This window comes from Thunnus albacares, chromosome 20 (assembly GCF_914725855.1).
Source record: "Thunnus albacares chromosome 20, fThuAlb1.1, whole genome shotgun sequence".
Lineage (NCBI taxonomy): Eukaryota > Metazoa > Chordata > Actinopteri > Scombriformes > Scombridae > Thunnus > Thunnus albacares.
Window position 1 is genome coordinate 6,425,754 of NC_058125.1, and position 13,176 is coordinate 6,438,929.

Here is a 13,176-nt window from a genome sequence, read left to right on the forward strand (position 1 = left end):
TTGAAACCTAAAGCTGTCTTTCATAGTTGATCTTCTTCCAGATTTGTTGTGATCCATCATTATTGTCTCTCTTTCTGATATCCTCTCTTTACTCCATTTATTTATTAAATACATACATCATTACAGTAGGTATCAGTTTAGCAAACAGACTTCCTTTGCCTAAGATACAAGACTTTCAAGTACCTGTTATGAAACAAATCTGTGGTTATTTCTAGAGCACATTTTTAATAATTTCAGGTGTTCATGGTGGGATTTACTGTTATTGCTAGTCTAAAGCTGAGAGGCACATGGACAGATATGAGAACTGAACTGAGATGAAATACTGAGAACACATCTTGTGCTCAGTGGAGAGTAAAGCACATGTTGTGGGATTGCCCAACAGTTTCAACATGATGTTGAGAAAGTGGGTTTAGTCACATTTTCCAAATAAAACACAACATATGCATAACACACCCAGCAATGCATTCATACCCCTCAACACTTAGTCACTGTGGTCGCTCTGTGCATGTGTTAGAGCTCTATCAGTATGACTTTTAGAAGACTGACTCAAACACTGATTGCAGCCAAGAGATTTTAGTAGTTGCACAAGTTGAATGGAGATTACCTCTGTGTGATCAAGGGCTGACAGTGAAAATACACCTATATGTGAAAAGCTTGTTGTTGTCAGTAGACCTTTTTCACAGCAGAAAATTTGACTTGTGACAGTAGGAAAAGCACGGGTGTTACTAATCACATTAATGATGGCTCAGTTTAATTATGTGTCCCAGGAAACCACATCTATGAGCCTGCATGCACAATACCTGGACCCTGGACCGGAACAACTACAGTAACCAGACTGCAGTTTAATGTTATTCATTATACTTGAGGATTGCTTGCTATGACATATCAAAGGTGTACTGTAAAAGGGTCTATTTCTTGATAGAAACAACAGATGGGTGACAAAGGAAAAACCTGAAGACATTAGTAAATAGGGTCGGATATTGTGGTCAAAAGCGCACATTTGAGGACCTCGTACATTAGTGCGATATGAAGGCAAAACAGAAGAGCAACTATTCCTTGGGTGACTGAGAATGTCAATGCAGGACGTGGTGAGACTGTTTCAGCAAGAACAGTCTATTGATGATACTGTTCGTCATTTGCAATATTTGCAACGATGCATATTGCACTGTCTGACAGTTTCTTACACTGCTATTTGCAATATTTGCAATAATGTAGTAATACTGTAATGACCTGTTGCTCAGTCAAGTCAGGATCGCTGTTTTTTTTTTTTTTTTGCACAATACTATGTTGTGCAATACTGTACTTTATAAACTGTGTACTGTGCGGTGCAATACCTGAACTTACATGGAACTTATACACTTTGTGATTTTGATTTTTAAAATTTTAATTTAATCTAACTTTTTTGTGAAGGGTGGACTAGCAAAGTAAGAATTTCATTGTTTGGTGTAACCGCCCATGTTAACTGTGCACATGATAATGAACTTCTTGAATCTTGAATCAATTACATAGAGAGGGATATTATAGTAGGGTTGCAGTGCATAAACCCCTCATTACAAAGGTGAATGTACATTTGAGAGTTCAGTGGCGCAAACACTATAGGCACTGGTCTACAGAGATGGGGAAAAAAGTGATATGGTCGGATGAGTCATCCTCCACTATATTCTTGACAAGTGGGTGAGTGCATGTGTGGCGTACACCAAGGGAACAGTACATGTCTGAATGCTTGACCCCTACAGTGAGGGGATTTGGTGGCTCTGTTATGCTGTAGGGGGCATTTTGCTGGCATGGTTTGGGTCCACTTGTCCCCTTAGAGGGAAGGATCACTGCAAATCAATACAAAGTTATTCTGAGTGATCACCTTTATCCTATGATGAAACATTTCTATCCTGAGTGTTCTCTTTCAGGATGACAATGCCAAAATTCACAGGGTCTGAGGTGCTATGATTTGACGAGTATGAAAATGAGGTGAATCATATACTATGGACTGATATGATGTTTAAAAGACCCGAAACACCTAATGGCCTCAGGATACATCACTGACGACGTGCCCTAGCTCAGCTTCAGCGGATGTATCATTACAACGGACTGCGCAGTCACCAGATCTCAACCCAATTGAACACCCATGGGAGATTTTGGACTGACGTGTTGGACAGCACTCTCCACCACCATCATTGAAACTCCAAATGAGGGAATATCTTTTTGAAGAATGGTGTTCATCCCTCCAGTAGAGTCCAGAGACTTGTAGAATCAATACCAAGGTGCATTGAAGCTGTTCTGGTGGCCCAACACCTTACCAAGACCACCAAAGGTTGTAAGCACCAAAAATCCTTCAGAGTAAAGTAAGGAGTGTCTTTAGTGGACTCCCTGATGGGGGCGTACAATACTATTCACCAGACGACATGTGAGAGACAAAGTGGAAGAAGCTTATATGGTATGATCAGACAGAAATCGAGCTTTTTACCCACCATACGTACATTTTATTTGACACAATACAAACACGTCACATCAGCAGAAACACACCAACCACAAAGCCTGGGGTTGGCAAAAAAGTTTGTGAAGAAAGAGGGTAATATGAATAAAAAAAATAAATAAATACTGTAGAAAAAACTGCTCCAGACTGAAAAAACTGGGACTTGGGAAAAGATTTCCCACAAGCCAAATACACGAGTCATAAAGCCAAAGGTTTCAAAACAACAACGTTAATGTACTGAAGTGACAAAGACCTCAGTCCGATCCAGAATTTGCAGCAGCTTGAGCTTTATCAAGTTTTTGTTTTTGTAGTTATTTAAGTCTGTTTGTGGAAATTCATAATTAAAATCGACAGAAAAATATATTTTATGATGATCAGCGTCAAAACATCCAGTACATCCACTGTGATTCATACACAAAACAGTTTAAGGGGGACTGATTTCTTTTTTTTATAGGTACTGTATATTAGTCTAACCTTAGTGTGTGCGTGTGTTTTAGGGTGGCAGGGATCCTCGTCACACACGGGGGGGGGGAAGTCCCAGACCGGGCAATGAGTTCATACCCAAATGAGCGTCTATGTTGAAATACAAGCCTGTCTCACACTCATCGTCAAACCAAGGACTCTCCCACTGCTTATTCATCTCGCCAGGTAAGAGATCCCTCTGAACATTTATTTTCAACCCGTAACGGGTAACATCAGCAGACTGAGTGTTGTATTTTCAGTATTTGTGTTTCAAGTAGGGCTCAAACTCTCAACTTCAGCCCTTGATGTCACAGCTTCTAATATGTGTGAAAGTGATAAAGACAAGAGCTGTAGGTGTGTGGCGGTTCGGTTGCCCTCAGTCAGCTCTGTGATTACCGCAGACATCTTCATTTTGCTTTGAATGTTTAAAAAAAAGTGAAAGTTTACTTCTGTCTACAGTTACACACACACACAATAACAGACAATGTAGGTGAGACCGAACATAAGAAGCTTACAAAGTCTCTCAAAATGGGTAAAAAGATAAATAGTAAAGCAAGCTACAATAAAACTCACAAAGGAGGCACAAACATACCTAAATCCATGAAAAAGAAGACACCTAACTCTTAGTTATGATTTTGGTTTGTATGGAAATACACACTTTGGTTTTGGATATTTGTGACTTAAAAAAACATATTATGTGTTTATGATAATTACAAATTACTTACCGTCCTTGAAATCTGAAAGGGGGTGTGAGTAAGACACTGAGTGCTGGTTATCAGGGTGTGACAAATATACTCTACAATGAATCAGGCTTACAATTCTATGTGTGTGAAAGCAGCGGAGGGCGGAGGTGGTTTAGATGTGTGTGTTTTTTTCACAGTCCACTGACCCAGTGTTCGCTGGAGCGAAGAGGGCTGTGTTTGAGAACAGACATGATTTTTGAAAGAATGGAAGTTTACATGTTGGAGCTAGCGCAAGGCAGGCCTGTTGATGATTACCCTTTATCTATAAATTTATTGGAATTTGTACATTTCTTTGCCCTAAAAAAATGTAAAAATGCCAAAGGAAATGGGTCTGCTTTGCTTTTGAGGTGAAAGCAGAAGAGTTTTTACAGTTTAACAGCCTCTCCCTCGCACATCCAGTGTACACCCACTAATACTGACGTTATACTGTTGCAAGTGCAGAATACATGGTATGTTTTTCTGCAGCCACCACAAACTAGTGCAGCTCACAGTTCCTTCTTCCGTATTGCAGCTAAAGCAGTAGTGTAGTACGGTGTAGTGTAGTACAGTATACAGTTGTAGTACAGTATGGTACAGCACAGTATAGTAATGTGCATCATAGTGCAGTACAGTATAGTGTAGTATAGAAAAGATAGTATAGTATACTGTAGGACAGGATAGTATATTACAGTGTACTGTATAATGCAGTAACATAAGCAAGTAAGCTTTTATTTATATAGCATTTTTTAAAACACACAGTTACAAAGTGCTTCACAGGCACATACACATGCAAAATTGAAACAGATAGATTAATGAAATAGACAAACATGACACAGAGAGAAATCAACCAAAATGAAATAAAGCAGGACACGGGAACAAGAAGGGAGGTCTATACAAAGGCTTGTCGATACAAATGGGTTTTGATGCATCGTTTAAAAGGATTCAGCCGATCTAACAGATTGTGGAAGATGATTCCACAGAGTTGGGGCTGAGAATGCAAATGCATGGTCACCTTTTGATTTGCGGTTTGCGCGGGGGACAGATAGAGGGCCAAGATTTGAGGATCGAAGAGGTCGTGAAGTGGAATGAAGAACGAGGAGCTCAGAAATGTAGCTAGGGGCGAGGTCATGGAGTGCTTTATATGTAATCAGCAGGATCTTGTAATTTATTCAGAATTTTACCGGAAGCCAATGGAGGGACGCGAGAACATAAGACTCTATTGATCCCTGTCGAGGAAATTCAAGTGTTACAGCATCTGAGCGAGTCTGAATAAAACATATAAATAAATAAATAAATAAATAAAATATATAATAAAATGCAGAAGAAAATAAAGAACAAATACAAAATAAAACAAAAAGTGACATTAAAACAGTACAGTATAATATACTGTAGTGGTATTACACAGTAAAGTACAGTTTAGTTTAGTATATTTAAGCCCCATTTTGACAAAAAGATGCAAGTTGCAGCTGTGGACTTTAACTTTGGTAAACAGTATATTCCCAACTGTTTTCTATAATAAAGTAGGTTGTTGTATCAACAGCTATGTACTACTAATATAGTAAGTGTACCTATAGATGATTAGAGGGATGTTTTCAAGGGTCTGGTGTAAAATACTGTATGTCGGCTACATGTGCATCGAGCACATTATATCATTCTCATGTTCATAGCTGCTCACCTTCTGCAGCTGTTTCCTCTACATCTCTCTTCTAATGTATCTGTGTGTGTGTGTGTGTGTGTGTCAGTGTGAGGGTTATCAGGGCTGATGGGTGGAAGCTGCCCTGAGGGTGAGTACGAGGATGCCTTGGTCAAAAGATGTCTACCCTGTCACATGGTATGCCATCAATCACAGATTAACAGCAAATGCAACAATTACTGCGGTGAGTATAGCAAAGCAAAGCTTTATTTATATAACACATTTCATTCCATTTCATTAACATGCAAGATAAAACATCAGACTTGAGTAAACACAGTTAAAACAAACACATGAATAATACATGTTAGTTAAAAATCATTAAAAAATAATAATAATTAAGACCAGCAACCTAGACTACTTAAAAGTGCAGCTAAAAAGAAGATTTTCAGTTTCGTTTTAAAAGATGACAGCACTGGAGCACAGCTAACATGACTGGGTAAGATGTTCCAGCTGCTGGGAGCATAAAAGCTAAAAGCAGCTTCACCAATTTTTCGTGGAGACCCTGGAAATAACCAGACGGCCTGTTCCAGATGACCTCAGGGGTCTCACTGGTTCATAGCTGACAGGCATGTCAGTCAGATATTGTGGTGCCAGACCATGTAGGGCCTGAAACATGAGCATTAAAATTAGGGCTTAAAGGGTTTAAAATTATTTAAACAAGCAAATAAATAAATACACAGCAAACTGATATCAGTGCAAAAATTCCCACTTTCTCAGTGGCCCTGAATCAACCTTTGTTTGGTCCTTTAAGTATATCTTAATTTCATTGTTCTCTCCTTCTGTCTGCTGCTCTTTCTCGTTTCTCCGCATCGAGGAATGTCAAGCTCTTAAAACATGGGTCTAGGACAGCAGCTTGGATATATATGCTAATCTTGAAACTCCCTGTGAGCTCCAAGCTTTTGTCAATTTTTTCAGTTAGTTTTCTCTTCAGTGCTTTTACAGTCGTGCTGTCATCATCGTGCAGCAACAAGTGGCTTCTCTTCATATTTATTAGCATGGGTAGCGTAGCAGACAGAGATGCATTGACATCCTGTGAGAGAAGCTCAGTGAGAGTGATCAAAGGCCTCAGCATCGAGACGATGTCCTCCACTGCCCTCCGATGGGCAGCTGTGAGCCGTTGGGTGGTACCGGTCTGAAAGCACAGCTGTAACCTGCCACCTCTGTTCCAGGAAGCGCTCCAGCATGAAGTATGTGAAGTTCCATCGTGTCGAGACATCTTGGATGAGTTTTTTTCCAGCCGCTTTATGTTGCTTTTGTTTCTCAGTAGGAGCTGCTGTAGCCTTGGGACTTTTCTTGAAATGCCCCACAAGATGTCTGACAGCAGCTGTGATTTGACAGATCAGATCTTGTTTCAGAACTGCATTTATGCACACCTGCAAAGTGTGCCCCGCACAACCAACTCCCTGGACGTTATCCTAGGACGGGTTCAGACAGTAGTACAGCGCACAACACCATATTAGCAGAATTGTTGTGTACGACTGTGACCATCTTTTCTGCAGGAATTTTAAATTCCTCCATCACTTCACTGAGTCACTCTGCTATGTTGGCAGCTGTGTGGCTCACTTGCAAAACTTTTGTTTCCAAAACGAATGAATGTAGTCGCCAATCTTCAGAAATAAAATGTGCAGTGACTGTCATCTCCATCACCCTCCATCTGGTTAGAGCAGTGGTCCCCAAACTTTTTTAGACCATGACAATTGAATACATTATTATGTTAAATGTATCTCTTTCATTTTCTTCAATTAAAATGAGCTTAGGAAGTTAAGGAAAAACAAATAAAACCATCCAAAAAGATTTGGGGTATTTTAATGGGACATGTGAGCCTGCAGGTCTGACTCCTCTGACAGGACGTCTCTTGTCTGGTTTTCATTTATACCAGCGATGAGACATAACTCCACATAACTCTAATAAATAATATGAATTTGGGAACGTGTAATACCACAGTAAATGCGCACAGACAATGATGGATATCCATCTTCCACAAGCAACCAAAACCTGTTTGTTAGCTGAGTGCTTTGGTCGGTCGGCTCAGACCTGAGCACTGATATTGTATGGTTGAATTTCTTTTTTCTAGTTAAAACTCTAGAAGCTGCATCCTGTACACACACATACAGACATACATACAGTATGTTAGGACAGAGGTATAGGAATACATATTGTAGCCTGTCTACCCTCTAATATTATGTAGATGGGACCCTGAGTTCTTTATCCTAATTTCATTGGTTATATAATCTCTGATTAGTTTAATGTTTTTAGCTTGGGTAACTTTAGAAATCCTATGCCTCCTGAATATAACTTATTGTGAGACCACAATGTAACAAATAACTAAGTGTACTAACCCTTTAACACAGTACAATACCACAATCTAATATAAGTAGGTATAGTGTATGAAGGCTATATGTCCTTTAACCTCTGAAATAATAAAAACACTCAGAAACCATTTTAAATTAAAATTAATCATTTCTTATTTAATTCTAAAGCAAAATTAAAATAATATAAACTTGAATCTCAGAAGTGTTCACTGCTTTTGTTTCACAAATCACACAGTAGTTTTCCCTTTTTACCTTTCAATTTTAAATAAAATTAATTATTTGCTTTTACTTTTGCGCTGAACCATCCCAGTGACCAAACACACACCAATTATCATTCAATGCTAAACCGGCAAAATGATATGACAACAAAATAAAATAAAATCGTTGCAGGCCTGATGCAGTGATTGTAGGGATCAAAACTTGGTGGTCGTTTCACTTAATACAAAGCATAAAACAAATAAAGCAGTTTGGTACCGTTTTTAGAGTTATGGTATCCTCCAGAGAAAGCTAACAGTCCACAGGTCTCTGTCCATGGGCAGGATGGCAGCACTTGGGCATATTCACGGAGTTTGGTGGTTATCCAGCGTTGCCAGAGGAACTCTGAGCATCACCGGGTGGCTCAGAGCGCTATCTGGTTGTTGTCTCTCGTTTCCAGGTCGGAATAAGTCCAGACGAAGCTACTTTGTCGAGCTGTGTTAGCTAGCAGCAGCATACAGTCCGTTCACATTGCTAACTCACTGCTCACTTCATTAACAAGCAGTCTCTTTCAAGTTGGCTACAGCGCAGCAAACTTCAGGTAGAGGTTATCTGTTGCTCCCAAAACATGTCCTTTTACAGATTATCGAGCTGACCATCTTAGATTCAGGTACATACAAACTTCATGGATGTATTATAAGAGCTGGATACCGGACTAAAAATGGCGCCCATTTAGTCCTATAGGAATTGCTCGCCTGGCGCAAACCCTAAAAAAAGTTTCTAGCTTCCGGGTTTGCTTCCGCGTTGTACGGCCCACTGAATATGCGCAGTAGAGTTTCCCCTGCTTTACCCGCCCGCGAGTTCCCGCTCGGTCCATAGACTTTACATTGTGATGACGTCACGGATCTTTAAATCGCTTTTCTCGGCTTGAGGAAAGTTTTACAAATATAAAACCTCCATGAATCAAAAGTTCATAATAGAAAGAGTCATAATTGACGTTGTTTGCAGTTCGAGGTGTCCTGTCAACAGTTTTACAGACGTCGTTTTACAGTGGTGGTTTATGGGGAAAATACTTTTTGGGCCGTAGGGGGATTTTTCGCTGAAATACCGCGAGTGGCCACTGGGAAAAAATGGCTGCAAGGCTGAGCGGCGGCGCCCTATCCAGCTCTTATTATACATCCATGATAAACTTTTCCCTGCACAACTTCAGATATCAACAACTCCCGCATTTCCTCGTTAACCCCCTGCTGCTTTCTTCTCCGCTCCTCCAGCCTCTCCCTTCCTTCTCTCTCACTCCCCCTGTCTGCGATCACACACAAACCTATTTGACTATTTATACCTCTCTAGAAAGATACCACTCTATCAAATTAGAAGCTTTTTTACGAAAAGAAATAAAAATAAAATACAATAAAATACCCATGAACTTGACTTTTTTTAAACACCATGAGAAATATGAATTATAAACATACTGTTTTAACAAACCCTATTTATTTATTTATTTATCTATCACAGACAACTTTTTATGTATGCATATTTTGTAACCGGGCTACAATATGAAAGTATGATTATGAGTTTATAAAATGCAAAGGTCACAGGAACATTTTCTCATATTTATTACTGGGACTGTGGGCTTTGACCATTGAAGCTGTTACCATTAGAAAACTGTATTGTTAATTTTGGTCTATTGTCACGTTCAGTCCTATTGTAGATGTTCGTTAATCTGTCCATCCTTCCTAAATGTAAATAATAAATTTTGATGAAACATAGGGGAATTTCAAAATATGTATACGGTAAACAATTTACAATTACTCAAAGTCCTAAAGACAAGTGTAGTGCCACCACCCCATATAAAGGGGAGAAGATGGTATTTGTCAATGTAAACTTTTGAAGGGATGTTAAAAAAAAGCAGGACGGTGGGCTGGAGTATGCACAAAAAAAGGTGATATTTATTATACAACCCTTTGCAGTGTAACACTTACTGTATATGGCCAACATTTTAATTTTTGAGGAATTATTTCCTTGCTGACTGTCATTGGACAAACCAGAAATATCCCATAAACTATTAATATAATGTAATGCCATATGGAGAAGTGAATTCAGTTCACCATATGTCCTCCACCTCCTCTGTTCACACTGTGTGTCCTCCCCTGTTAGTGTCTGCACGTTGTAAGGCACTGCCTGGCCGCTTCTATGATATGCTGCTGAGGAAATGTGTGACGTGTCATGAGGTTTGTGGTGGACATCCACCAGAATGCTCCCCGCACTGCCAAAGTGAGTACTGACCCTGCTGTGCTGGCCTGATTAGAGATTTAATTATGTGCTTACTTCTTCTTTTCTTTGGAGACAAAAATGTTGTTTTGTTGGTTCATTTAAATGTCAATGGATAAAGTTTTCATTATGACTTGGCTAATTGTTAAAGTTAAATGGCAAAGAGGGCACTAAAGAGTTATGGCTTGAAGGCCATTACTCCAGTGAAATAGAGCTGAATGGCATTTGGTTTGCAGACATGAAGAATGCATACTTCTATGACTCCCTGATGTCCTGGAGATTAGGGTGACAACCATGTACAGTAACATTCATGGTTAATATTAAAAAACACTATTAAAAATGTGGGTACTTTTCAATGAAAACTGTTTGCAGCAGGTGTGTAGATTATGCCAAGAAACCTGGATACTGCTTTTGATAAAGATATTGCTGTTAAGTTTTTCTAATGTAAAATGCTTGGGTGCACTTGCTATTTTGTCTTGAAGGTCTTTCATCTCATGAACGGACAACTAAGCTACCTATCACCTCAGCTCCATCACGTCCCGTGACCACTAAAAAGCTCCTGATTAAACTTACCTCACACATCCCAAATTCCAGAGGGCTTGAGGTATCGACAGCCCTGGACGACTCCACTGTCCTCCTCTACTCCCTCCTTGCCGTATGCATGGTGCTGCTGCTGTCGAGCTTGTCTCTAGCCTTGGCAGTTTTTCTGAGGGGAGCCAGGGCCAAAACCACCAAACAAGGACCCAAGGCAGCTAACCACAGCCAGGAGCGTGTGATCCAGCCAGGCCAAGAGGTTGGTCTGCTGAGTGGCCAGCTGGAGCGAAGCTCTAAAGGTTGGTGTGGTATAAATACAAATCAAGGCTCAGATCAGTGTAATAAATTAGTGGTTTAGCTGTAATAAGTCATTTGTTAGACCAGTGGTAAAATCATGCACAGCAGTTTGCCTTCAGGCAGATCTCTTCAGGTTCTTTTTTTATGTTCAGCAACTAAGAAAACAAATTATTTGGTATTTCAAAAGTATATTGGTGTCTCTAAATTACAGGGAAAAATGTCTTGGCACGTTTCATATATTTTCCTCCAATGTGTGTGCACACTGCCCTCTCCTGTCCTACAGATTTTGTAACAAATTCAAGCCGTCCCACTGACCGTGAGCCATTGGAGGACTCCAGCCCCACTGAGACCTGTGTGTGTGTCCACTGTTTCCCTGATCTGACAGCACTAGGCCAGGGCAATGACAGGCCACTGAGAGCACCTTACTCTTTCAACCAGCAAGCTGTCCCCCTGCAAACCCAGATCCAAAACGGACGTCCCTCCTGCACTGGGGAGAGCTTACGCACAACTGGACTGAAGGCACAGGCGGAGGCTGCAGTGGGATGAGGCTCATTTGTTTCCTCTCTTATCTATGTCACACAGGGAAAATTGGAATGAATAAATGTGTCCCCCAACACATCAGAGAGATTCATCAGCATAGTGAAGGAAAAGAAAAAAAGGACTATTTGTTGCTTTGAAAAAAGAAATTGCGGACACTGTCACAGCATGAGGCAATATTTTGTAAGTGTGTGTGTGAAACTGAAAAAAGGCGTTTAAAGGAGTGCATGCTCTTCTATGACCTCTATCAACCTCGCAACAAGCAGCAACAGTGGGAGTGCTTCATCAATAATTAGTATAAAAAGCCTCTCTTTATTAAAACAAAGAATTAAAACAAGTGAAAGACCAGCTTCCCATTAGGGAAATTTCAAAAACTGTTGTGTGGTTGATTCTTATTAAATGTGAAAATCTAAATGTTTTCCTCCCTGATGAAGGCGTAGTGATGAAATGTGCAAGCTTGCGCCACAGGGCAGTAAAAGAGTTTATTACTGCATATTGTAAGTATATCACTGAAATGTGACAATGTTCACTTATTAAGAATATGTCCTTAATCATTAGGGAGTATGTGTGTCCAGGGGTCTTACAAGGTCATTTGGGCATGGAAGACAGACATGTTAGGGTCTTGACCTCCAAGTGGACTGCAAAGGACTGTTGGAGATTAACTGATGCTTTGCTTCACATTGCATCATGTCTTCTGTTAGAAGTTGCACTTCAACACATTACAAAGCTGACTGCTTACTGACCACTGACATGCATGTATGCTCTGTGCTAGTCAGTAAATTAAACTATCTTCTCATATGCAAATAAAGAATACAAATTTGGAGGATGTCTGATAAAAAAAAGTTGCTATTGGCACTAATGTTTTGCTTCTCAGCCCATAATCTTTTCACTGCGGGAAGAGAAAAAAAAGAGGTGGAGGAAATAACATGTGTTTCACTTGAACAACCAATCACATAGCTCTGTCTCACTGACTGCCTGTAATTCAACATGCCAAACAGTTGTGATAAGCAAGGACTGACTACTGCCGATGGTGGCCTGATGCAAAACTACAGGTAAGAGTCACATACAGAAGCTTAACAAATGTCCAAAGGCATTTGATAGCTAGCTGTCAGCTTGGTGTGTCAAGATCACATTTCTACAAGGTATAATTTTAGAAAGCTAGTGTCACACAATGGCACTTCTTGTGTGTCTAAATGCGTGACTTTGGCTTGGTGCTTTTCCACCAGAACAAGAGAGGCGCACCATACATAAAAACACAATACAACAAACAGTACTACTGCTAGTAAGCATTGCTGGATTCCAGATCGAAGAAGCAGCCAGGAGTAAAGGATAAAAGACCTACTCTGATGGAATTATTACTCATGGTTGATTTATTGTGCAGGTCCCAGAGGTGGAGAACTTTGAATCTACTTCTTACAGTGATGCACATCATTTTTCAAATCCCACAGTATCTGAGTTATAGCACATTAAAAATAGTCATCACTTCAAATATGTCATATCTCTACATGTGCTCACACCGGGGGTGAAAACTGGGAGTTTTTCTGAAAATAATCACTCATGTGCCTTTTTTCCCGTGCTACCACAAGGAGTCGCCAGTGTTTTGACTACATAGGCACTTTATAACCACCAGCTAAATGTGAATGACTGGAGCAGCAGACGCATGAGCTCATTCTTTGGAGTTAAGTA

General features: G+C 40.0%; 1 protein-coding gene and 1 long non-coding RNA gene across 3 annotated transcripts; one reads left to right on the plus strand and one right to left on the minus strand.

Moving 5' to 3' along the window:
- Nucleotides 1-2,283: 2,283 nt before the first annotated feature.
- On the plus strand, nucleotides 2,284-12,323 carry LOC122971817 (tumor necrosis factor receptor superfamily member 13B). Of its 2 annotated transcripts, XM_044338565.1 has the most exons (5): nucleotides 2,284-3,118; nucleotides 5,397-5,531; nucleotides 10,009-10,125; nucleotides 10,605-10,955; nucleotides 11,237-12,323. In XM_044338565.1, exons 2-5 carry the CDS (start codon nucleotides 5,417-5,419, stop codon nucleotides 11,497-11,499), a joined length of 846 nt encoding a protein of 281 aa, XP_044194500.1. In that variant the 5' UTR covers nucleotides 2,284-3,118; nucleotides 5,397-5,416; the 3' UTR covers nucleotides 11,500-12,323. The 2 variants fall into 2 exon arrangements, with proteins under 2 accessions (XP_044194500.1, XP_044194499.1); XM_044338564.1 differs by having other exon boundaries at nucleotides 2,284-5,531.
- Nucleotides 6,119-8,609, minus strand: LOC122971818. Its single transcript, XR_006399567.1, has 2 exons — nucleotides 8,134-8,609; nucleotides 6,119-6,671 (listed from the first exon to the last, which is right to left on the minus strand). It is a non-coding gene; the product is annotated as an uncharacterized LOC122971818 (long non-coding RNA).
- Nucleotides 12,324-13,176: the final 853 nt, after the last annotated feature.